Source organism: Petromyzon marinus, chromosome 12 (assembly GCF_048934315.1).
Source record: "Petromyzon marinus isolate PM22_M1 ecotype Great Lakes invasive population chromosome 12, UKy_Petmar_22M1.pri1.0, whole genome shotgun sequence".
In the NCBI taxonomy this organism is placed as follows: Eukaryota; Metazoa; Chordata; class Hyperoartia; order Petromyzontiformes; family Petromyzontidae; genus Petromyzon; species Petromyzon marinus.
The window spans coordinates 11987515-12014859 of record NC_133678.1 but is presented as its reverse complement, the minus strand read 5'-3'; the positions used below and the strand labels follow the sequence as shown (position 1 = coordinate 12014859).

Here is a 27345-nt window from a genome sequence, read left to right as displayed (position 1 = left end):
CACGTTGAAGGGAAACAATAAAATAATAAAAAATATATAAAACTAAAAATTCTCACGACGTTTCGACCATAACACAAACCTGATGACGACCGTTTGTGTTATGGTCGAAACGTCGTGAGAATTTTTATTGTTTTATATATTTTATTATTTTGTGTGTTTAAATTTTGATTTGTGTGTTTAGTTTAGTTTCATTTATTTGGTATAGCCCTGTGAGCCATTCGGCTCTTGAATCGGGTGCAACCGCAACAAACAAAAACATGAACAAGAAAACATCTTAAAGTGACTATGTGTGACTGTGCAAACAGAAAATACAGGGAAAAAAAATTCAAAATATACTTGAAATAGCACCGTACACCAACGCTGTGCAAAAATCCGAGTGGGATGCAAGTCAAACAACAACCACAAGAAAACTTAGATTAAGGCTATCAGTCTTAACTCCGTACTACAATAAACAAAAACATGTCCAAACCAAAAAACTTAGAAATCACCAAAATAAAGCCATAAATTCAATGTAACAGTGATCACAGGAACTGTGACCGAATTTTGTTTACAATAAACTACATAAATAACATGTAACACCAAACCCTAGAGCCATAGCTGGCTGCATGAGTCACTCCACAACAACAAGCATCAGTCGGAGTATCACATTTTTCAATGCACCTTTATGATCAGCACGCTAAATAAAAATACAGATAATACTTTGCAGCGGTCATCCGGAGCGAAACATTTTATTTATTTTAGGCCACTGAATAGCAGTGGCAGCTAGGGGTGTACAACTCCTCTAGAGCAGTTTTGAGTGAAGATCTCATTGGTAGCGATTCAAGTTGCAGTTTATTGGCAATAGCATTCCAGACCCTGGGGGCATCAATAGCAAAGGCCCTTCCTCCAGTTTTTGTACGGCAATAGGGAATGTGAAGCTGGTAAATGAGCGAAGACCTGAGGTCAAATTTGTTCTTTGAAACAGAGAGGAGATCCAGTAGGTAGTCTGCGGATTTTTTTGTAAGTACATCGTGAATAAATAAGATCTGGTGTACAAGCCGTCGAACATTAAGAGATGTGGAGGGGGTCCCCCGCTCGTATTTGTGTTATTTGTGGTCACCGGAGAACTTTACCCCATCATCATCACAATACTTTCCGGGAGTGGATAAAATTAACAATTTGGGAGAAATTTGTGTTGAACAGTGGCTGTACTGTATATTCAAAGGCGGTGATCCTTTATTATTTAAGGCGCGTGTTAAAGTAGTATTTATTGCCATGAGAATTTGAATTTCCACCTCTTGCTCAGGATGGAAGGACACTCAACACATACAGTACTTTGGTGTATGCTATAGTACTCTTGTTTTTTTAGGTAAAGTCAAGTATGTAAAAAATAAATAAAATATGCTATAGTAGTCTATGGACATCCAACATCTGAATCAAGTTATAATGTTCGCACCCTCTGGTTAAAACTTTACTGTATATCACATATTCTCTGTCCAAGCAGTGTTTGCGTCGACAGCGATACAATTATGTTTGTTAAAATCCCCTTTCGCAATAAAAAAGATATGTTTAAATATAAAAATACGAAACAAAAAAAACATTGCGAGAGGCACCGGCGTGAATGTGCAACGGACGCCTCAGGAGCGAACCCACGTGGAGCGCAGCTGATTGAGGACCCCCCCCACCACACTCGCTCGGGTCACGTGGTGCACTGCCACTTCCGATTTCTGGCCCACGTTGCCCTCAATCCGCAATCGCCATTGGGCCACACCCGCCACCACGTGATTACACGACGACGTCGCCATATTTGTAAGGGGTTTTACCCGTGACGTCACGCAACCCTCCCCCTACGTTGAGCCAATGGGAAGCTTCCCGTACAAAGATGGCCGAACTAGGGCTGAGTCCGCCCCTTCTCCCCTATACACCGTGGACCACCCGCGGGTTCCTTATGCGCGCTGGGAAATCTGAGGAGCTCGCGGGTCCACGTTCCCGCCGCAGCTGGAGAGATGGAGATCGTGGCGGGGTGTTACGAGAAAGTTCTCTTCGGCTATCGAGTGAAGGTTAACGACGATGTAAGTTCATTACGTTTTATTGTTATATGTATAAAAATCACGCGCGCGCGTGCGTGCGTCGGGGCGGGTGTTTTGTGTGGTGTGTGTGAACCACGTGTAGCGAATTTCGATTGAAATCTTTCGTGACTGCAGGGATTCATAGTCTTGGTTCTTTCGGTACAGTCACGTAGAAGGGAAATAATAAAACAATGTTTTATTATTATGATTACTTTACCGACAGAACCAAGAACACGTGTAGCGAGTTACACAGTTTGTCTACACGTGGATTACCCCCCCCCCCCTCATGCCGTATTACTGTACTCTACCACGCTATGGCGCGCGAGCGACACGAGTGCATATGTGTCAGGTCTCTCCGAGTGCTATGAAGTAGAGCCATTGCCCGAAACGTCGCTTTTTGATGTGTCCGTTAATGACGCTTCGGTGGCGAGACGTTAACCACCTCGCCCGATATGCAGGCGCGGTCGTGGGTTGGATCCCGACCCTAAAGCCTGTACGTTTGGAGTTTTGCGCGACTCTCTCCACGTGGTCGCGTGGATTGTTTCTCTCTCCGGGTCCTCCAATTCCCCCCCCCCCAACCACCACATTTAGAATCAACAACGTGCGCGTTTAGAGTCATTTGGCTGCTATACATTTTCACGCGATAAGCCACTTCGTTGAGCTATCATTTGTGGCCAGGTAGCGTCTGAATGAGAGCCACGTGTCTCAGTGGGCCCTATCTGCTAAAATAAAAACAGTGTTTTGAACATAGTTTAAAGGCCACGGCGTTATTTACGAACGTTTCGATTTGAAGCTTTCGTGACTGCAAGGATTCATCTTCTTTGGTTCTTTCGGTAAAGTCACGTAGAATGAGAATAAAATAATAAAATAACACAATAAAATTCTCACGACGTTTCGGCCACAACGCAAGCGGCCGTCTTCAGGTGAAAGGTACAGAACCACCTGAAGACGGCCGCTTGCGTTGTGGCCGAAACGTCGTGAGAATTTTATTGTGTTATTTTATTATTTTATTCTCATTCTGCGTGACTTTACCGAAAGAACGTGTTGAGTTGTGTTTATTTTTTTTGGAGGCCTTCGCTTGCGCGCCCTGCTGCCAAGGCGGCATGACCGCCAACAACGACTCGTACAGCGCAACCATTAGCAACCAAAGACCTTATCCACTGCTGGATGAAAACATTGCCACGCGTAGGAGCAATTCCTCGTGGTCCGATTGCGATGCCGGAGAAGCTCCAAGTGCGGATCGCCCTCTTGATGCGTCTGATCCTTCTCTTGGCTTTTCAACAACAAACACGCGTGCTGTAAACTCCACCCAAAACAATCATCCCATTTTTTTCTGTTCGCGAATTCTCTCCCCCCCCCTCTCGTCGGCTTAAAGAATTATTTGTACGTATGTGGCAGTGCGTTGAACTTATAATAATAAGGTTTTTCCCTTTTTTTCTGGCAACAAAACTGAAACCTTTTTGCAAGGATTCATGTCTGCATTAACCACAATACCTGCAGTCAAAATATTATTACATTTTGGTACTGGCAAAGGAGGTCTAATGATGTAGATGGTCACCCCGAGCCCTCATTACTTTGATAGTGCATTGTCTTTGAGCTGTGTGACGCCTTTTGGCGTCATCTGGTCGAGCACCAATTGGGTCGAGGCTCAAAAGAAAGCCGTCCCTTGGTGTGGACCAATCAGTTTCAAGGACAATGCATATATTATCATAGCATGTTTTTTGTTTGCATTTTGACTGCAGGTATTGTGGTTAATGCAGACATGAATCCTTGTAAAAAGGTTTAAGTTTTGTTGCCAGAAAAAAGGGGAAAAACCCTATTATTACATTTTGGTACTGGCAAAGGAGGTCTAATGATGCATTGAACTTCTTTCACACCGCACGTAGCCAACCGTGCTAATCGGCTCCAGCAAGGAGTGCAAATGGAAGATTTAATTTTTGCCAGTACCATTTTGAGGCCTCATGGAAGTTTTCCTTGGGGAATGTTTGGCCAATTCACTTATTGTAGCATATGTTTATTTAACAGAAATATAACAGTAAACACTTCTCGTTTAAACTTGAGGTGTATATATTTTATTAAAAACTATTTTCAACTTTAGCCCTACAAGCTACTTCTTTCCCAACAGCCCAAAAAGTACTCCTTGCAAAGGGTCTTGATAATCAATGAGACTTTGCCGTTTAAATGATTGACACGTCATTAAAACAAAATAACCAGGTCAGAGGGGGGGGTTAACACTGTCATAAGAACGTGAAATTACCACCACCGTCTCAATGTCTTTAATGGATGAGTGCATTCAAAGTCTCATTTGAAAGTTGGCGACTCTCAAGTTTAATGAATTGCGCGTGTGGGGCTGTACATTTCTGCCGTGCGGTGGACAGAAATCGCTTGGATTTTTTTTGTTCCTCCGGGTTCTCCGGTTTTCCCTCCGCATTTTGGAATAATGCATTTCGATGATTTTGATTTTTGTTTTGCTGCTGTGGATTTCCGCATGGTGTGCCACTTTGTTCGGCTGTCATTTGTGGCCAGGTCGCTTCTGAGAACCAAGCAAATACCTCGGTGGGCGTTACTTTGTAAGATACAAAATAGTTTAGTTTTATTTGTATGTATTTTAGTGATTTGTTTACCTTTCCTATACTTTCGCACTCCTATCGTGTTTTTGTTTTGTGGTAACATTCTGAACCGTCTCTCCTGGATATCTGTGAAAAAGAGCTTTATAGTTCATCGGATTCCTTCCGTATAAATACATATTCTGATTTCCATGCCAGGGGCCATACTGATTACAAGGCAACCAATTTTGGCTTTCCACGACGCGATACTGCCTATGACCATATCCTGAAATCGCCCGATTTCTTCGCATCTCACAAGCAAAGCAGGCGTCGTGCCCGGTGTAGTGCTTGAATTGGCCACTATTTAATTGCTTGACAGGCGCTAAAAGCATTTAGCTAGGAATGCTACGATGAGCCAGCAGATGGCAGTACACCAATTGGTTTGGCACATAAGTCTCGAGAATGTAGAGCTTTGAATGTGTTTTCTCTGGGTACTGCCGTCTCCACATATCCACAAATGGGATTGGCCACGCAACCTAATGCAGGCTTTCGGTGAGACTTTGCTACAGTAAATAATTTATTAAGCTTATTTACCCAAGAAAGCCCTGGCGGCGAGACGCTAACTCCCAAGCATGGTGTACAGGAAGTCGCGGGTTCGATCTCGACCTTGACGCCCGTATATTTTAAGTCTGCATGTTTTCCCCGTGGTCGCTTGGATGTTTTTACGCATCCCGGGGTTTCCCTCCACATATAGAAACACACGTTTAGAGTATTTGGATGCTATAATTTTCCATATGGTAAGCCACTTGGTTGAGCTATCATTTGTGGCCAGGTCGCTGCTGAAAAAAAGCAATATAGCTCAGTGGGCCTTGCCTGGTAAAATAAAAAAAAATAGTTTAGTTTCAAGCCTGCTGCATGGTTGTTAAACACAGTATGTTCGTTCGTTTCTCAATCCGCTTGTCCTGATGAGGGTCGCGGCGGCAGCGTGTGGAGCAGGGCGGTCCAGACCTCCCAGTCTGGAAGGTGGAGGAATCGATTGAATGAAGTAAATTTTTAAAAGTTGAATTTTTGTCGTGTGCGTTTCCCTTTTGGATGTTTATCTCCCTGAAGCAAATGCCTTGTTTGCCTGCTGCCTAAATCTGGCCCTGCCACCGACTGAGCTTCAAAACTTGGCCCAACTGCATGGTTTGTTCCGCTGCGTTGCAGGGCAGCTGGGAGGCCGTGGCGGACTTCACGCATCAGGCGCACCTGGCGTGCCTGACCGCCGTGGCAGCCAGCGACCGCTTCGTGGCGACGGGCAGCGCCGACGAAGCGGTGCACCTGTACGACCTGCAGAAGAGGGTGGAGCACGGGGCGCTTCTGCAGCACAGCGGTGAGATGATGACGTCGACGACCATGACGATCAGAATCAGGATATTTGCTTATATTGGAGGAAACCATTATAGGAGAAATGAATGGGTTTTGTGGAGAGTCCTGGGAAGGTCCACAAAGGATGGGGAAGGAAATAAAGCAGCGATAGAAGAAGGGGGTTTGAGGCGCCAGGAAAGGAGTGATTCAGAATCAGAATGTTTATACTGTAGGAATACGATGAGCTACAACACTCTTTTTCACAGATGTCCAGTATGGGCGGGTCAGAACAATACAAACACACAATAGGAGCGCAAAGTATAGGAAAGGTAAATTAATAACTTCAGAAAAATATACAAATACAGCTAAAGTGTTTATATGACCAGGGAAAGCCCACTGAGCTATATTATGTAGCTTTTTTCGGAAGTGACCAGGCCGCATAAGGATGGCTCAATAAATTGGCTCATGTGGAAATTTATAGCAGCAAAATAATCGAAATGCTGCGTTTCCACTCGGAATCTAAATTAACCTCTGGACCGTGCTGGGATCATTCTTTCAGTGTTGTAATAAAAAAAGATAGCGATACCAACTACTTCTGTGGTGCCATTTGTTTCAGTAATCCTTTTATATATATAACTTATTTGTACTTGATATCTTTTTCAATATGTTCAGGGAATAAATGTACACAGCAAAGGAGATGTGCATTAATAAGTGAATGTCTGCATTACGCTGTTGAGCAGCGGGGCTGTGAATGACATGTACAGCTGATTTAATGAAGGGGATGTAAAACATAGAGCTAAATTGAATGAATGACGGTTATATTCTATACTCTTTGGTTCTATTCGGTAAAGTCACGTAGGTAAAGAATAAAACAACAAAAATCACGACGTTTCGGCCACAACACAAGCGGCCTTCATCAGGTGAAGGGACAAGACTATCTCGAGGACAGCGCTGGAGTGAAACACAGCCACGCTCAGTCCGCGACCTTTAAGCTGTGTGCGAGGAAACAAAGGTTATTATTCTAGCCCAAGGAGAGAACGCATCCACAAGCTCGACCACCACAGCAATGGAGCAATGTGAACAGTTCCGTGCGCAGGAGGGAGATGGATGACGGAGCACTGGCTCATTAAGGAGGGCGGCGATGGGTTTGCAAAGCCCTTCATCCAACAGTGGATATACAGTGGCTTTTGGTGATGTGACACGCGCACACGTGAATGAATGACGCTGATGTCGCTTTGCTTGTGCCCCAGGCACCATCACGTGCCTGGAGTTCTACGGGAGCACGCACATGCTGAGCGGTGCGCAGGATGGAAGCATCTGCATTTGGGACACCAAGACGTGGAAGTGCCTGAAGACCATACGGGCCCACAGGTGAGAGCGTGTGCGTGTGTGTGTGTGCGCGTGTGTGCGTGTGTGTGCGCGCGATCGGTCCCCGGTCCCACGCTGCACGCAGGATCGCCCGCAATCGTGGAATTTGTTCTTGGCTGTTAATATCCTTGTTGTTTTTTTGGCAGATCAGTTTGACTGGGAGCCTGAGCACGCTCGCCTGAGAGTTTGGATTTACCAGTTCGAATCCATAGGCCTTCTGATATTCATCCATAATAACGATAAAGTCATACATTTTGATTTAAAGCTTTCGTGACTGCAGTAATTCATATTCTTAGCTCTTTCGGTAAAGTCACGTTGAAGGGAAACATTAAAATAATAAAATATATATAAAACAATCAAAAATTCTCACGACGTTTCGACCATAACACAAACGGTCGTCAATGGTCGAAACGTCGTGAGAATTTTTATTGTTTTATATATATTTTACTATTGTTTCCCTTCAACGCGACTTTACCGAAAGAGCTAAGAATAATAATAAAGTCATAAGCAACATGAGCTGGTATGCCCGTGACACAGATGATTAAATAACATCGCCTGTCCTACAGCAAACACCAGCAGCCGGAAAACACGATATAATCGAGTGAGAATGTGAGGTTGCTTAGTTAATTTCCTGAAGAAGCTCCCAGGATGTGAAGCGAAACGTCGGACATCCTGCTAGACAACACACGGTACAATGTGAAAGCACATCGGAGAGAGATAAAGCACAACCGCAAAAGTCCTGGCAGTAGCAATAAACAGTCGTGTAACGATGCACTGGTTTGGCAATTAAAATTGATTATTGTTTTCTTCATTGAACGTGCATTGAAGAGTACGTGTAAAAATCAATCGTTTTAATTTTACAGATGTAGTTTGTCACTGGTTCACGTGAGCAATGCAGGGTTTTAGACCGCGGGAACCACGTTAGGAAAATAAGAATCGATTCTTAAAATCTTATCACAACTCAAAATTGTTGCGATTGAATCACGTGGGGCAGGATTCGTTACAGTAGTGGTTTATAGTATTTTGGTGCATATTGTTCCATAGTTTTGTTGGCACTTGATTTGATGGCTCCCGTACCTTTGTGTTGACTGTCGTGTGTTTTATATAGATTTGGTTTTGTTAGGCACTTTGTATCCCACGTCATCCTTGCAAAAGAGGACATGTGTCAATGGGATGACACCACGTCCTGGAGGCCATTGATTGACCGATGATTTCATCATCAAACAGACGTGCGCCACCTGTTAAATGGCGCGGTCATTAAACATTCAGGAATAGTGCTCGCGCCATTAGGCCATGGCGTATGGGCAGATGTGGATAATTCTGAACGTTCGAACCCATGATCTCAGCAGTCCTTTTTTCATCACTCTGACTCAGCCATGGCATCATCTTCGTGAGTCATTCAGCCGGTTTTTGTCAATTGGAGCACTTATGACCACCAGCCACACCTTTCCATTTTGGCGTAAATGGCATTAAGACCGTATGAATATGGTTCACAGTTTGACTTGTATAGTCTGTGAAACTACTGGACATCTGTGAAAAAGAGCTTTATATCTGATCGGATTCCTCCAATATAAATACATATTTTGATTCTGATCAAATAAAACACCGAGGGTGGCTACACAAATTTCCGCTTTGTGTCCCTGATGACCCTGGTTCACCAGTTTGCAATCTAGGCCCTCAGTTGTGGATCCATCTTTGTGATAATGTGCCCGAGCTGCTTTGTCATTAGCTGCGCATCGGGCCTTCGCAGGGACGTAAAGCCACCTGTTGATTAAAAATATTTTCATTTCACGAGGTAAGGCCCACTGAGCTATATAGCATCCTAATACTCAAGACACATGTTTCTAAATGTGGAGGGAAAAACCGGAGGACCCGGAGAATAATTACTGCACGTGACCACGGGGAGAACATGCGAACTCCAAATATACAGGCGTCAGTTATGGATCGCACACACGACCTCCGGTGTACCAGGCAAGATAGTTAACATCTCGCCACCGTGGCACCCCCATTATAAGAAGTGCCAACCCTTGCATTTTGTCACAGGATCTCTTCGCAGCTTCCCCGCATCTTCGTGTACCTTCCATCTGTGTGTCTCCCAGGTCGCCCTTGGAAAAGAGACACGTTTCATTGAGCTCTATACTCGTAGAAAAAAAATCCTTGATCAATATTAATATTGTAAGTGGTGTTGCGATAAAAAGCGCAGCAATGAGTTCTATTTATTGCTTTCACAGTGTGGAATAGAGTGGCAAGAAAAATGATTGCAGCGGTAACCAGGAAGAAGGGGAGCTTGCGTTTTGGGTGGGGCTCATGTGCCGCGTGGACTAAGGGGAAAACCTAGAGCCGGATGGTGGGAGACGAAGAAACCGGCATTCAGGATCAGGTTTTGACTGAGCTACAGCCGAGGTCTCTGGCCGGCGGGAGGGAGCATTGACAAAGGTGTCGTGGCATCGGCAGCATTGGCCATGATGCTTTTGTCACTTTTGATCTTGGGCGGTACATTCTTCGAATCCAGTGGCCATCGGTAGTTAATCATACAGAATTGGGATATTTTCAAATTAGCAGGAGATGGTAGTGCAGCAAATGGGTTCGTCAAACCAATTTGTGAGAGCTCGGCGATTGTTATTACCTTGCTTTCGGAGGTTTTCTTGGGGTCACCCCAGTTTCCTCCAACAGGAAACTAAAAAAAACCGCTCCTTCAAAGCAATACCGCATACACTTCCATCTAAATAAACTTTGCTGAAAGAGTCTTGAAGAATCTGCGGTTTTTACTGGAACAAAAATATTTTAATATGTAAAGGACATTGTTATTGGTAACCGTAATTGACACTGAATGGATTGGCACGACACATGAATACATTGCCCATTATTTAGGTTTACAAAAGACTCGGCATCAACCATGAACCCGTGCAGAGCCCCTTTAAACTAAGACCCCTCCCACCTCCCCCCCCCCGCAGCAGCACTATTGATTTCTCATAAAAATACATTAGTGAGTGTTTGCTTTCACATAATACCGTTCCGTCTGGGTGAGCAAAGGCTTCCGGTGCTAAATCGTGGAGCCAAATCCTCACCAGTCTCTTGCGCATAGCCACTCGAATCGGGGCAGTGATGCTTTCGAATTGTTGTAGCACCTTTCACCGTTTGTTGCAGAGGCGTCAGCCCGTCAGCCACCCTTGTTAATACTCCAGGCGTATTAACCGTGGTAAGTTTCATGACAACCTCGCCGCGATGGGCCCTTCGTCAGGGCGACAGATGGGATGTGAGAGTTAATGAGGGAAGATTCCAAAGCGAGAGGGGGCTGATGTCATCATCCCGAGATATTTCACCCCACCTACAACCCCACACAACCCCCCCCCCCATAGCCAAGGAGCAGGAGGTCGAAAACACTTGGCGGGACAGGGTTGACGGACCAGAGAAGTTAAATGGTTTGTTTCCCATCTCTAAAAGAAAAGGCAGAAGGGAACTAAAGATGATTAAGCATAAGTGTGAGCCACCTGCCTGAAAGCGGACGTTTAAAATCCGCTGGCGTTATTCGAAAAAGAGTAGGACCATGTGTGCCGGCGACGTGGGGAGGGAGGGAGGGGATATTCGGGCCGTTTTTATTTCTAATCTGTTAATCGACTTAATCCACCTAACGTGTCGGCTGTATATATTATGTATGTATGTTCAAGCCAAGCTTGGTAATCGGAGGTGTGGGGGAAGGACAACAATCAACACAAATAGTAGTTCTAAAGAAATACATTTTCATTCTCGATTCACTGGAGCATAGCTCCAGCGGCTTCTTAATAATACAGCTTCATGTGTTCTCATCATGTATGTTGTTTGCGTGTCGCAGGGGACATGTTTCGGCAATGTCTGTCCATCCGTCAGGGAAGCTGGCACTCTCTGTGGGCACGGACAAGACTCTGAGGTTTGTGGCACATACAGCCATTGGTTGAAATTCCACATTCTTATGGCAAGACTGTGCGAGTGCAAAATGAGAGGCGTAGCCTTACCAGATGGTGTTCATTTCACTGGTCTCACAGAGCAGATGAAGGCAATTATGAGGTTGATTAAACCATTCATGAGGCTGGTTTGACGCTGCTTGAAATTTAAAACCAGTGGTCGTGCAATCATAAGCACAGTGCTGTATTAACTGAGCTATCCCAGGAGCGAACTGCAATTTGTCAAATTGCAATCAACCTTTGTTGAAATTAAAACTACAATGGTTTTTTTTATATATACTTTAAATGTGCGTATTGCTCTTGCAGCAAATTGTGAAACGTGCCAATTTTAATTTGAAATTCACGTTTTATTGAATTGATTCCGTTTTTTCTGTTTTGCAGGACATGGAACCTGGTTGAAGGAAGGTCAGCCTTCATCAAGAACATCAAGCGGAGTAAGGCATAATAAGAGGCTTTACCAGATATAATAATACACCCTCATCAGCTGGCAGTGCTTAAACTTTGCTTGACTCAAGATACCAGACATTTTTACCTGAGCACTGCTGGTTGTGGTCAGAGATATCGACTCACAATTGGCAGCTCGCAAATCCAATTTTAGGACTTTCCCATAAAAACGTCGCTCATATTTATCTCCTATCTGCGGCTCCGTCTCTCGGCCTCTCTTTGATCCTCCTGATTTTGTATCTGTGTCTCGGCGAGCCATATATATTTGACGTTAGCTCGGGTTCATCGGGGCCTGAGGCCTCCAGTTGAAGAACCCTTCATTGGGCAAATTGAAGCACATCGTACGCATGTATGTATGTTGGGTGAACTTCTTCCGCAGCGTACGCAGCCAACCGTGCTAATCGGGGGTGCATGTGTTTTGTGGCGGCGGTGGCGGCGGCTGTGCACGCAGACGCTGAGCTGGTGCTGTGGTCCCCCAGTGGGGACGTGTACACCCTGTGCTCGGGCCCCCACCTCGACGTGTACCGGCTGGCGACTGCGACCATCACGGGCAGCATCCTGATGCCTGCACGCATCGCCTCCATCCGCTTCGTCACCGTAAGCCGTCCGCCGCCTTCCCCTGCCAAGATTCTTTGACGCTTTCCAGCTGCGGCTGAAAGCGTCAACGATGCATTCTAACCTTGCCTTGTCTCCGTAACGTGAGGTGACGGTAACTCGTAAAAATACGATCTGTGACGAGCGAATCTGCGGCGTGAAGTCTTTTTCCTAGCGGCAACCGGCCAATGACCCCAAGGGTTGCCCAAACTCGGGAGACGTATTTATCAACTCTAAAAAATATTTGCGTTTACGCGCCTTCCCTCACGTTGACATTACGACCAGATTATGCCAAAGTGACACAGTCTGGTCGTGGCACGTCAGATTATTGTCGTGATCTCAGAGACTCGAGATTAATTGAGGAATTGATGCACTGTTGAACCACTCAATAATATTGTTGGCTGACACGTTGCGGAGAATGTAGCCCCACGTAGAACACCCACCTGGGTGAAGTGCCCGGGTTACATCCCGAGGAAAGTGACATTGCCATTCATTAACTCCTCTACCTCGATATCCGCTCTCCCATCAGTAGACGTGTGTTATGCAACGCCATTCTCCAGGTGCTCTTTTGTGAACGTGATGTGTTTTATGCGATAGCGGGCAAACGAATTATGTAATGGCTTTAGCACTCAACAGTGACTGCTACAATAGATTTATTTTTAGTATTTTGGCGCCATTAAGTGCAGCATTCTGCGCGGGTTGCTCTTGCAAAGAAATTCACATGGCATATTGTTGCTGCGTGCGTTAGTATGTTGAGCTGTTTCACGCCTGTCAAATTTAATGCTCTGCTCGAGATAAATATATCGGCGAGTAAGACGTTGGCTAGACGCATTGTGGCACAAGCTGGCGACAGCTGACTGTGCCTGCCTGCAATTTTTGTAGCTTAAATGCATAAACCCCCACGGATTAGAGTGCATACACGTGTTAAATACAGTTTTAAGAACAATCAAGTAAGTGGGATTAGACAGGATGCGTCTCTAGAAGGGATGATGCCCGGTCGTCTAGACCGGTGCTTCTCAATATTTTTAGTTCCACGACACTTGCGTTCAAGCTTGCTCTATCTCCGCGGGACACCGTCTGCCCAAGTGCGCAACCGAGGGAGTTGAGAGGACCCCGGGGGGTGCGGGACTGACTGCTGTCTTGTCGTATGGAGCGGCTGCTGAACGGCAGGGAAGAGACCTCTTCTTTGGTTCTTTCGGTAAAGTCACGTAGAATGAGAATAAAATAATAAAATAAAATAAGACAATAAAATTCTCACAACGTTTCGGCCACAACACAAGTAGCCTTCATCAGGTGAAAGAATAGAACTGTCGGGACGACAGTGTGTTGTGGCCGAAACGTCGTGATAATTTTATTGTCTTATTTTATTTTATTATTGTATTCTCATTCTACGTGACTTTACCGAAAGAACCAAAGAAGATGAATCCTTGCAGTCACGAAAGCTTTAAATCGAAAGGCAGGGAAGAGAGTTTGTGTCTGTGCCTCCTTTCGAACGGTGATGTTCCTTTTTCTTCTTCTGTAATTCCGAAAATACCTCGGCACACCTGGGATTTGGCCGAGTTGGCACACCGGTTGTGAAGCACTTGTCCACACTAACGACCGAGTGGCAGCCAAAGGGGAGGGGATCGTGCCTGAAAGTGCACGTCCACCATGGAGATGGAGCGACGTAAAGTGCTCGCGTGCAAGCACTGGGTGGACTATACTCTTTGGTTCTATTGGGTAAAGTCACGTAGGTGAAAATAAAATAACAAAAAATCACGACGTTTCGGCCACAACACAAGCGGCCTTCATCAGGTGAAGGGACGAGACTGTCTGGAGGACAGCGGTCACGAAAGCTTTAAATCTAGAACTGGGTGGACTGTCGCATGGCAGGACCGTGAGAGATGGCGACAGCTTTGGGGAGGCCTTCACCCAGCGGTGGATTGATCGCGACCGACGATTTTGATGAAACGCACCAATACTCGTCGGTGAAAGGCTGGCGGTGCCTCGTCATCTTTTCCAGGTTGACCCAAAGCATCAGCCCCCGGTGGCTATGTTACAAAACTAGCCTGCGTGTGGCTCCTGTTAGTTGAGGGAAAAAGTCCCTTTTGGTTAGAGGCCATCCATTGAGTAGGTACGCAAAAATCTGTCACAACTTGACCCCTTCCCCCCTCCCCTCCATGTACGCACGCGGACTTTTTACACCCCCCCCCCCCCACCTGGGTACGTACGCTTGACGCACGCCCCCCCCCCCCAAAATCTTATAGAATGGACAATATTTAATCCACGCAGAAATATTAACGTGTTTATGCAAACAGTCCACCACCGGCTGCATTAAAGAATTAATTTGCTTACCTTGGCCACTTATTTTTCTGAGCTGCTTGTCTGACAGCTGAACAAACTGCACTGTGGCTCATTTGAAGGCCAATGTAGACAAATTATTATTGAGGCTTCACCCCCCTCCCCCCCGTTTCCTATGTATACATACATTGTGAGGAGGACCCCCCCATATGCAAGCGTACGCTTTTGGGTTAACCCCCCCCTCCTCCCTCCATGCGTATGTTCTAAATGGATGGCCCCTTGAGTCATGTTTGTGAAACACCAGGTGTACGTATTTGGCAGGCATGTGGAGTAGATCTCTGGACACGCTAAGCTGCTGTTATTGTTCTGGAATTGGAAAGTGGCTAATTTCCGTTTATTAACAATATTACTCAGTATTATACACAAGGACCTTTTAAGGAGTGTGATTGCCAACTTAAATCCCTTCGATGTTGGCATCCCTTTGTTTATTGACGTGGTAGTCCAAGTGACGTTCCGTCATCAGTAAGCAGATGCACTTGTTTGAACTGAGCCATTACCAGTGTGTGGGATTGCCAATATTATTCATACATATTGTTAATAATCTGTAACTGAACAAATTGTATGTCACTTCCAAACTTTTCATTTCAACTTAAAAGCTTTACGATACCGCGCACGGTATAAAGGTATGTTGAGGTATGTGGGTGTCAGTGGCATTGGCCACATTGACCTTGAGGTTGACATGGTGCATAAGAGTGCTAGGTAATAAATGCATGTGCTCCTATGATTGTGTACTGCTGTCAATGGCTCTTTAACATGCCTTTGACACTTGATGGCTGAACGGACATGAGATCGTCATGCGATGACTGACAGGAGATGTAAAACTGTCGAGGATCAATCCAACCCCAGGTCTTCTCGTCGAGACTCTTTGATGTCTTGCGAAAGCAGGCTGATCACACCAAGGTCTGGAGATGGGAAAGATCCACCAGAAACCTGCCGATATAGGGAGTTGGTCTCCTGAATCTTTCGTGTTGGAAGCAAAGAGTCGAGAAGACGTAACCAATCGGCACGCCCTCGGGTACACCGTCTTCCCTGTTCCATGCCAGAAAAGAGAAAGGATGATCTCATGTGCTTTTTGCATGGGACGGCAATCATTACCGATGATAAAACTAAACTAAACTTTTTATTTTACCAGGTAAGGCCCACTGAGCTACGTAGTTTTTTTTTAGAAGCGACCTGGTCCCAAATGATAGCTCAACGAAGTGGCTTATCACGTGGAAATTTATAGCAGCCAAATTACTCTAAATACATGTTCATAACTGTGAAGGGAAAAACCGGAGGACCTGGAGAAAATTCACCTGATCACGGGGAGATCGTGCAAACTCCAAATATACAGGCATCAGGGTTGGCATCAAACCCACGACCTCCTGCACACCAGGCGAGGTAGTTAATCATTTTTCCACAGTGGCGCTCATCCGGAGCGAGGGGATAGCAGCATTGGTTTGCGGCACCGAAACGTGTGGCGTGCATTCGTGTGCGCCCGTGTGAACCGGATTCTATTGCCGCGTGGGCCTGCAGGAGGACCTGATAGCGACGGCGGGTGGCGACGAGTTCGTCCGACTGCACAGCGTGGAGGCCCTGAAGGAGGTGTGCACGTTCAAGGCGCACGAGAGCAGGTGAGCCGAGTGTGGGCACGCCCGTTAGCCCCACGTGGAGAAGCGTGTAGGGTGTACCGCGTGTCGGCCGCGTAACTTTTCAGTCCACCACGAGCTCAGGGGCCACCAGTGGACGTTCTATTCTTGCGTGAGGTGTTCAACAGATGCGTGCCGTTGTCGGGGTGTGTTAAACCACGAGATGTTCTTCATGAGGGAGTTTGTTTAGTTTTGCTGTTCTTCTTCAGTTGAGGGAGCGCAGACTAACGTTGGTTTCCTATATTGTCCGTGGTTTGGTTTGCATGGCCACAATTGGGGCTGCGGAGTAACTGTGCCTGGAAAAAACAAATAAACACCTTTGCCCGCGCCATTTCATATTACGAGCTGCTCCTCGCCCATCGCTGCCCACATGACCGCAAACATTTTGGCAAGTAAACCGATTATTTTAAAAATCAACGTAGAGCATGTGACACGTACATCTTCACCTGCATCTGACATTTGTAAAACGATACGTTGTTATAACCTTTGTATGTACCGCATTTCTTGTTTTAACTGGGCCACTCCGCTTCCCCATTACCCTTCGGAGTTCGCGGCCACGTCCGTGTGTCAGTGACGCGGCGTGCGTTTTGTCGACGTCGTCTTTCAGAGTGAAGGCGCTGTACACGGAGAAACACAACGGCCAGCACGTGTTGGCGTCCGCGTCCAGCGATGGCAGCGTGAAGCTGTGGCGACTGCTGCCCGAATCGGTGAGTGTCCCTCGCCGCTGCCCTCCTCCCGCTGCACACGCGCTGCAGTTCAGGTCACCTTTGCAAGAGAGGAAATGCTGTGTCATGCTTATCAATGGGTTTCATTCATCTCCTGGTCGTGGAGAGATGTTTGCTACCTCGCTAGGTATGCAGGAGGTCGTAGGTTCGATCCCAACCCTGACGCCTTGCTGTATATTTAGAGTTTGCATGTTCTCGCCGTGGTCGCGTGGACTTTTCTCCAGGTCGTCCGCATTTTCCCTCCACATTAAGAGTCAGTATTTGGCTGCTTGAAATTTCCACCTGATAAGCCACTTTGTTGAGCTATTATTTGTGACCAGGCCGCTTCTGAAAAAGAGCTATATAGCTCAGTGGGCCTTAACTGGTAAATAAAAATAGTTTGTATTTTAATTACCTATATTTAAACCGTGTCCTCTTACAACAAGTGGGATCTCATTGACGGTTGTTATTTAAAGATATGCTTGGAAGGCAACGGTTACAGATGTGCAGATGTTAAGCTTCAATATAACACGGTTAGATTATGGATGTTAAGCTACGATGCCAGCTATCACCGTAAGCTACTCTTGCAAACCATGTTACGGATTCATTATTGTCCCTCATCGTCTCATTGCGGCCTGTGCTTGCCCTGCCCCCGAGGACAAAACGCACGTTGGAAAGCGTTAACGGAATCGGTGCCTCTGTATTGAGTAATTTTTGAGCTCCCCATCAACGTATCCTCAATTCATCACCATCTGATTTACAAGAAAAAATATATTTTTAGTTATGTTGTGATGAGTACCACATCTCCACCGGAGGCTGTCATTCCAGCAGTAGATTGATAGAGGGCTGCAATTAATTTTTTGAATAGAGTACTAAGCCAGCACCGCTGAAATCTTGGGTTCGAATCTAGGCTTGCAGCCACCCGCGTTTCAAATTGGCCTTGGAAGTTCCAGTGAGTTGGAAGTCCCCATTGTGTCGAATGATCCTGAACTCGATTCAGTTCGAGTTCTGAGACTGACAAGTGCATGTACGGTATGTTGAACTTCTTTCACACACCGTACATAGCCAACCGTGCTAATCGGAGGTGCGTGTGTGCGCATGCGTGGTTGATTCCACAGCCTGAGCAGCCCCCCGAGATGCTGCTAGAAGTGAACACGACGGCTCGCCTCACCTGCCTCGCCGTCTGGAAACCGCAGGAAGTGGCGTCGCAGCCCCAGGCCAAGCGCAAGCAAAGACCACGTAAGTGCTGCCGTGCAACAAGCGGCCCTCGTCTATCGAGGCGCGAGCTGGCTCCGCGATCTGCTGCGCATCGATGATTGACCGTGCTCAATCGGTGGTGCCTATATGATGGTAATGCAATTTCTCACGCGCACAATATTTCACGGACATAAATGACTCCTGAGTTGGCGGGAGCCATGCTCGGTATCGCTCGAAAGTCAGGCGAAATAAGGTTGAAAGAGGTGGCGAGCGTTGCGAGCGAGTCTCTTAAAAGTCGGTGTATATTGAACGCCGCTGCAGCGAATGTGCATCGGGTACGGTGATGGCCAACGTTGCAGACTTGGGGGCCTGCCACGGAGAAATGACGCCCGGCTGTTACGGTCCTCGTCCTTCGTGTGGATAGAAGAGGTTGTGGGTCGTGCTGCGGGAGACTTTCTACAGTTGAGCCGCGGTGCAGACCAGGATGCAGCTTCTTGCAAACCCAGCCCAGCTATTGGCTTCCCTACTGTTAAATAAATAAAACGCTCCCTTCCAAGGACAACCGCGTGTTGGAAAGCATTACACAATCGATGCGTGTGCACGGTCCTTCGTCTCCGTGTGTTACGTCTTTCAGCAGGTTTTGTCAATGGGTTTGAAGCCGCTGGCGTGGGAAAGCATAGCTCCATTGTTTGCCACTGTTGTCCATCTCCACTGAGTTGTGCAATATTCCTTCAGGACCTGTACTCATTCTCTGCAATATTGACGTTTGCTTTTAATATACGTTTTGTTGTTGCTGCCGATGTGCTCGCGCACCACGGATCTCACGTGTAAAATTAGCTGTGAAACTGGTCTAAATGGGATCGTCTGAAAAAAACAACTAAACTCGGGTTCATTGACAACAAGGGGGTTTGTTTGGCCAGTTGGACCAACAACTTCATATGCCGCGGTGGCGAGATGTTAACTACCTCGCCCGGTATACAGGAGGTTGTGGGTTCGATCTCGACCTTGACGCCTGCTGCTGCATATTTGGTGTTTGCATGAATTTCTTTCCGTGGTAGAAATGTGCGTTTAGGAGTATTTGACTGCGATAAATTTCCACGTGATAAGCCACTTCGTTGGCCAGGTCGCTTCTGAAAAAGAGCTATGTAGCTCAGTGGGCCTTACTTGGTAAAGTAAAAGGTTGTTAATAAAATAGTTTATAGTATTAAACATCATCAATGCCTCGAGTGTCCTGGCTGGCTCCTGGCTGGACTCCTCTTCGCTCCAGCAATAGCTCTGTTGTCAGCGGCTGTGGCCGTTGCCACCAAATATAACTGGGGCAACTTGCTAAATGGGATTTTCCGTGTAACAAACATTGAGTTTAATTGGCGCAAGAAGTTTGGAAGACATGATAGCGGCACCACACATGTGGGAGGAACGACTACAAAAGAGCGACACAGTTCACTTAAAAAAAAAAATTTCGATTTAAAGCTTTCGTGACTGCATGGATTCATGTTCTCGGTTCTTTTGGTAAAGTCACGTAGAAGGGAAATAAAATGACATTTTATTATATTATGTTTTGTTTTTATTATTTCCCTTCTACGTGACTTTACCGAAAGAACCAAGATTATAGTTCATTTGAAATTACTATTAACTTTTCAATTTGTGCTCCTATTAATGTCATTCTTTCGTCAGAATGTTCTTCCTTAAAAAAGGTTTTTTTGGGTTTGATCACGTAAATATGAATGTGTCATTAACCCGCCACCACCCGACACAGCCTATTCATGAGGTTTGTCACGTGAACAAAATGTGCCAATTACTACTCCAGCACACCGGTGTGTGTTGTAGAGTAAATCCCACAACATTAACAATTTTAGTACAACGTTTCGCTGGTGTCAATACATATTACCTTGGCATTTTATTATTAAATAAAAAGCTGTTAACTTTTAGTCCTCCGAGTACAGAAGGACGAGCATTAAAATGACCGTCGTGTCTTATTTTCTGTTGCAGTTAAACGGTTCTCTACTATGGAGTAACTTAAGAAAATGTATTTTAAATATATATAATTTATGCTGGACAAATGCACCGGCAGGTGCGCACCTCATTTGTAAGGCTGTCCAACCCCTACACAAGAGGCATTAATTTAAACCATTGATTTTATCTGGGTCAGCAGGGGCAAGGGCAGGGGCTAATGCCCCCTGCTCTCAGCCACGCATTAACCCCTCCCGCTCAACTGTGTCGTCTCGTGAGTCTGTAGTCGTAGGGCTGAACGATTTGGGGAAAATGTCTAATTGAGATTTTTCTGACAGATATTGCGATTGCGGTTAAATTTGTTAAAGTTTCAGTTCAATATTCGCTGTGTAATAGATTTAAAACATGTGGTGGAGCATTACCACATGATACCATCAAAATATGAACTGCTCTATATATTCTAATGCAAGGATGAGAACTTAAAAGATATGAATTGCTTCCAACATGTATTTATTTAACAATTGTAATTGAAATATATCAATCAAACATAGAACAATTGTTAAGTTAAATCAAGTTTTAATAATAAAAATTAAAACAATTCCAGTAAGAAATTAATAGGAGTTTTCAAATCGCACCCTTTGCGATTTGATGATTGTTTCAAATTTCCCTAGTCTGTAGTGCACGGCTGCGGAGCGTGTTCATCGTGCTCCCTCTGTGCATACTTACCGTATAGAGCTGGCCATCTGATTATTTCGATTTAAAGCTTTCGTGACTGCAAGGATTCATCTTCTTTGGCTCTTTCGGTAAAGTCACGTAGAATGAGAATAAAATAATAAATTAATGAAATAAAATAACACGATAAAATTCTCACGACGTTTCGGCCACAACACAAGCGGCCGTCATCAGGTGAAGGGACGAGACTGTCCGGAGGACAGCGCTGGAGCGAACACAGCCAAGCTCAGACCGCCAATTAAATGCTATTTTTTATGCTAATTCCTTTGTCAAGGCGCGCTGTTTCTTCTCACACAGCTTAAAGGTCACGGTCTGAGCTTGGCTGTGTTCGCTCCAGCGCTGTCCTCCAGACAGTCTCGTCCCTTCACCTGATGAAGGCCGCTTGTGTTGTGGCCGAAACGTCGTGAGAATTTTATTGTGTTATTTTATTTTATTAATTTATTATTTTATTCTCATTCTACGTGACTTTACCGAAAGAACCAAAGAAGACATCTGATTATTTTTTATGGAGTCGATTACTGATTATCGGTTCTATTGCTCGACTAATAGGATAACACGGAAAGAGCTGGGGGGTAGGGTAAAGGTCTCGCACCTTTTTCCACGTGTGCCCGCTGGACATGAGGGGATGTCATCGGCGTCGCCGCTTGAGTCACACTGGGCTTGGCTCCGTAGCGGGTTAACTGTCTCCACGATGCGGGCCGTCAATAATTGACCGCAGAAACATTACTCGATTATAACAAACAAAAAATATCCCAGGTAAGGCCCGCTGAGCTGTACAGCTCTCTTTCAGAAGCGACCCTGGCCACAAATGATAGCTCAACGAAGTGGCTTATCGCGTGGACATTTACAGCGGCCAAATGCTCTTAAAACGCACGTTGTTGATTATACACACGGAGAGGAAAACTGACGATTAGTCGGTTTAATTGACCAATTGTCCCAGCTCCAGTGCTTTGTGGCCTCGCCCACCCTACGGTGCCCAGAGAAGGGGGGGGGCCTAACGGTACCGGGGCTCAGTCGGCGATGTTGTGCCTCTCCCGGCGTGACTCAGTTCGTGTGAATGCGTGCGGCCTTGTAGGCCGTCGAGGAAGCTTTCGCTACGCGGGCCACAGCTGCGCTGATTCACACCCGTGCCGGACGGGTTGTTTACGTAGCCAGCCAACCCCGGTGAAGTCACTTCCGAGTGTAAAGGATTGCTTCACGATTGCGATTTTTCACCAAGTGACAGATGGTTGGATTTTTTTACTGCACATCTGCTCGTCCGTACTATTTTAAGCATATCATTGACGTGATTCATAATTAGTTTATTTTGGTTTCGATCGTGTAGGTGAAACGTCATTTGTAATATCCAGCAAAAGACCTAATAGAAATGCCTAAACTTTGCTTGGGGGTTTTCAACATTCCAGTTATGGTGATAAACCAAATAAATTACCATATTTTCCCATAACGTGACAACTTGCTCTGATTGGCTTGCCGTGTTGTTGGAGGGTTATAGTTACAAAAAAAATGACAAACCTTCACGATCTAAACTCATTATGAATCCTAATATGGACCGTGAAAACCTACTTATACATTTACATAATTTGGCATACTCGTTGTTGTCATTGCACTGCCTGAACGGCGCTGTTGGTTACAAGCGTGTTCCAAGACACACCTGCGTAGATCTCAACGGGGGGGGGGGGAGAGAGGGGCTCTCTCTCTCCCCCCCGTGCTCCCCCCCGCGGTTTTTTGCCAAAAGCGGCGACGCTTGCCGATTTTAACTTTTCACCTTCCCGTCGCAGGGGCGGAGGTGGCCGGCGACGAGGCCAAGAAGAGGCGCGAGCGCACGGCGGTGGGCAACGCGCGAGGAGGCGCCTCCGCCGAAGCCTCCGGGAAAACTCCCGCAGCTGGCGCGCAAGCCAGGGACGCGAGGCTCGCGCTCAAGCGGTCGCGCCCCGAGAAGCCGTCGCCCGGCAAAGCCACCGGCAAGAAAGGGAACAAGAAAAGAAAGAAGCGGCAAAGTCTGGAGTAGAGATGGCGGGACGGGGAAGTGGTGCGATATGTAGATTTTTTTTTGGTTTTTGTTTTTAACTGCCGTGAGTGTTACCCTCGGCAAAATACAATTGTGCTGGCGGATGCGTTGGCAGCCCGTGAGCTTTGTGCGCGTGACAAACCCCTGGCGCGTTACCATTGCGGGGGCCCATTGGTCTCGAGCGCTCGCTTTATAGACACGCTGTGCCAGTGAATTCGCTTTTTTTATCCCAATTAAAATTGAACCGGATTGATTGTTAACGTTTAATGCAGTGTTCTCTGCATTTCAAAAAAAAAAAAACGAATCATAATCGGTTGCACGCAATCGTTCTTAAAACCAAGTGTTTTTGCTCATTAACTTAAAAGCTACAAAGTATATAAATACTATAATACCGTGCCGGACTGTTGGTGTGTGTTGTTTTGTATTATCCTCATAACACCGAAGGAATTTGTAAGCCCTAGGAATTGTGCAAATGCTCGATGTAACTGTGCCACCCACTGCGGGTTGAGGCCGTCCCCACGTAGTACGGGTTATCTGACCATACTTCATGTGGTCAGTGTGGGTCGGTGAAGCCAAGGGATTGTTACGGTACAACAATCGACGTTGCTGTGCTGCCGTCTGTGGACAACATAACCCAGCGACAGCAGCAGCAGCAGCAGCCTGCAATATTGCACACAATCGTGCCCATCGGGCAAAATACCTGCTTAACATCCCCCAAGTCTTGATGAAATCGGGCACATTTTGGGTGATTATATAATGGACAACTGAAATTGCTTGTAACATTGCCTTCTATTTTCACTCTCTCAAAATGATGATGTGGGAAAGAAAATAAATGGGCATCTATTATAATTTAAGAATGCAATCTTTAAAATCTCTTCAGCAGTACACGTGTCCTGTGCGTGATTCATTTTTAGGATATATTTGTTTTAAACACTGGTCCTTCCACGGATTACGCCTGGCTGCAGCGTTGCCATATACATAGCAGCAACGTTTATTGCAGCTGCAGTGGATCGTGCTCTGGTTGATGTAACAAAACTCCTTAAAAAAGTTTTTTTTTTAAACAACGGTTTTAACAATTTGGTTTAACTCGCGGTCGAGAAGGACATGAATGGCGCCTGCGACACGTGGCCCTGCGTTTTGTGCGAGCCGATTCCACAGTTTAGGGACCGCGGAGTTTTTGACCTACACAAAAATATATAATTAATAAGCCGGCCATACAAAACATTTTTTAGTGTTGCTTGAAAGGAGGCAATTAATTGATGATTTGATGCCGATTTTGATACAGGCATGCATTGTCTCCGGATCTGAGTACGTGTGCACAATTTGGAATTGATTGGACAACAGGAAGTAGACTAACTTTTGATTACAAGATTTGACCACGACAAACACAAGTGAAGTTAAATAAAACCGTTGAAAAAATAGTATGGTATAGATTTTAATTGCTCCAAAGAGAAAAACCAGACACCACGACATTTTGGCTGCAGGGGTGATGGAATGGTACGGTGATCACCACAACGCCCAAACATGTTAAAATAAGGCAACAGTTAAATTCTTTCAGCCACGTGATATTTTCTACAGCAATTACTCAAGCTCCCCTGCTGATCAGTGGACTTTAAGAGTATGTACAGTATTATGTTGAACTTCTTTCGCACATAGCCAACCATGCTAATTTGGAGGTGCGGGGAACGATAAACTAAGCACACAAAAATTTCAGTTCTAAAGAAATGAGTTGGCAATCTAGATGTAAAAGTGAAAAGTTCCAGCGGCTTCCTAATATCGGAAGGAAGAGCTTTCCAGACGGCCGCAGAAGTGCGTCGGAAAACGCGCGATGCCGTGGCAAACACTGCGTGTGTAATGGATACGTGTATTTACAACAGTAGGTGTGTTAGTCATGAGAGATTGACCATGCTTCACAACGCTGGTTGGTGAAGAGAGTCCCAAGTCCTTAACTCTCTTCACAAATGGTTTCACATTACCACATGCATCAGATCTCATGGAGCAGTGGATTGATGATGGCCATTGAACATACACCATTGTAAAGTGGTTTACCGGTTTAGTCAGCGATGGATCACCGAGCCGGGATAAAAACACGAGATTAAACTGTGTTCTAATGTATGGCGAAATAAATCACCGATAACTGCACGTAAATAAAATTCACAATGAAACATTGCTTTGGTTCCTAAAATCCATCAAGCTCCCGTTACTGAAGGCTTGTTCAGCAGATAGGCGCAGATTAAATAAACGACCCTTCTGAAAATGTATGCAAGCTAGAAGATTAAACGATGTACTATGTAGTCAACTTGATATTTTGATGACTGAATAAGGGTATCACGATTGCTTTTAAGAATTGATTCCTTTGGTGTTTTTTATCATATAATATTGTTTTGTCTTTTAGTGTATCATCAACCATGATCAATCCACTGCTGGATGAAGGCCTTCCCAAGCCGCTGCCATATCTCGCCATCCTGCGATGTAATAAACCACAGCATGTTGCTATTTATATAATATTCGTGTACGCTTTGCATAGATTGTAAATAATATTTCCTTAAGTGCACCATTCAGTGCATGTGTCATGAGCGTAAGAATGTTTGAATCGATGAATCATTGTGCCAAAAATGTAGATCTGTGTTTTTGGCAGTAAATCTAGAGCAATTTTGAAGCTATATACTTAGCTCTTTCGGTAAAGTCACGTTGAAGGGAAACAATAAAAACGTGACTTTACCGAAAGAGCTAAGAATATGAATTACTGCAGTCACGAAAGCTTTAAATCAAAATTTAATTTTGAAGCAGTTTACGTTAGACGACTCAGGAAATGACGAGCGAGTTCTTTGTGCTTACACGATACACCAATAGCATGATACACAAAAGTACTATACAGGTCATGGTGAAGTCCTGCAATTACTTGCTTACGCCACTGCCGGCAGAAGGGATCTCCGCTAGAAGGAGTTCGAGAGAGCCCCTCTGGAGGATATTCAGGCCTACTCTTCCACACTGGCCAGAAGTCTTTCAGGAAGGGCTTCACTGTAATTAGTGTAACATTAAGGGGGGGGGGGGGGGGGTGGGACACTTAAGAGGAAAAGTCATTGGAGAAGCTGTGCGTAATGTACAGCGGAACCCTCCTGTCAGTATTTTGGGGCTCCAGACAGATGGCTCACTCGTTCGAAGGAGGCTCCCGGGGTCACTGGGGTCGAGGTGAATCGAGTTGACTTCACTGCTCAATCCCAATTTTCCGCAGTCTGCCCACCTGCCTTAACGTCTCTGGTTACAGCCAGCCACGGAGAGAATGGCCGTGGGTGTCACAAGGGATTGAGGGGGCGGTGGTGGACGCTCATTATTTAAAACGCGAATGTGGTAAAATAGCTCCTGGAGTGGATCGCATTGCAATGCGGCCGAAACCCCCGGAAATTCGCGGAGCTCTGCGTGTTGCGTTCGTCTCCGTTGTACGCGCGCGCGCACGCGTGGTATTGGATTGAGTGCGATGCCGAGTGGATTTTATGAATGAATATTGCGTGCGCATAGCTGCTGCCAATGTCTGATAGGCGAAATTATATTCTACATTGATGCCCCCCCCCCTCCCCTTATCCAAGCCTTCCGGACTCATGCTAATTTCTAGAAGTAGCATTTGTTAAGCATGGAAACGCTGGATCTGCTTTCGACCTCGTGAGTCTCATCGGCAGAGTCGGGCTTGTGAAATAATAGATAAAACGTGTGGTGGTTGTGGTTAAGTGACATTTTCTGCTCGGAGTGGACACCGGCTCTATATTGTTTTACCTGTGGGCTCAGCAGGAGGCGCTCTCACCTTTGTGCTAGACTGCAAAAATAAACACAGGGGGTAGGGGACTGCGCCGTACAGAGAGCCGTAACGCAGACACAAACGTGGTGTTTTGTCTTATGATCTCTATTGGAGCGTGGGCCACTTAAAGGTGCACGTAACGATAATTCCTTTCGTCCAATTGAAACCTCACCGAGTCTCAATACTTTTTTGCAGACTGGCCCTGTGATGGGATGTTTGGCCCATCCCTTTAATCGGTGTTTTGTGTCACTTGGGAGGAAATCCACCACACACACACCTGAGCTAACAAGACTCCATACAGAATGATTCAAGAACCAATTACTGTCCTGCACTGCCATTATTGCCTGGCACTGATTAAGACCACGGGTTTCAATGCTGATTACCGAATTAAAATAGTGTAAGTGTACAGCCGTTTTGTCAATCCATTGCTGGAGGGGAGCGCCTCATCAAACCGAGCAGGTAGTGGATATTTTTTGGCCATACTTCACCACGCGGGTCATTTCGAGTTGGAGAAGGTGGGGATCAATCGCGGGAGCATAGAATGACTGTACAACAGTGGATTGTGCTGGGTGGAACAGGGTTGCAATGGACGGGACTCCCACTGGAGATGGCAAAAAACTGTTATGGACATAAACTCAATTACGAGGGTGACACGGAATATATATTGGGCCTTTTTTTGCACGTACAAACATGTTGCTATGATAC

At 45.7% G+C, this 27345-nt stretch overlaps 1 protein-coding gene across 2 annotated transcripts; it reads left to right on the top strand.

The window, feature by feature from the left end:
* The first annotated feature begins 1869 nt into the window (after positions 1 to 1869).
* PAK1IP1 (PAK1 interacting protein 1) lies at positions 1870 to 27046 on the top strand. Of its 2 annotated transcripts, XM_076066614.1 has the most exons (11): positions 1870 to 2051; positions 5801 to 5966; positions 7192 to 7312; positions 11142 to 11216; positions 11632 to 11684; positions 12146 to 12291; positions 16144 to 16241; positions 16864 to 16963; positions 18079 to 18199; positions 22618 to 22868; positions 25243 to 27046. In XM_076066614.1, the coding sequence occupies exons 1-10, from the start codon at positions 1986 to 1988 to the stop codon at positions 22845 to 22847; spliced, it is 1176 nt and encodes a 391-aa protein (XP_075922729.1). In that variant the 5' UTR covers positions 1870 to 1985; the 3' UTR covers positions 22848 to 22868; positions 25243 to 27046. The 2 variants fall into 2 exon arrangements, with proteins under 2 accessions (XP_075922729.1, XP_032808637.2); XM_032952746.2 differs by having other exon boundaries at positions 22618 to 27046.
* Positions 27047 to 27345: the final 299 nt, after the last annotated feature.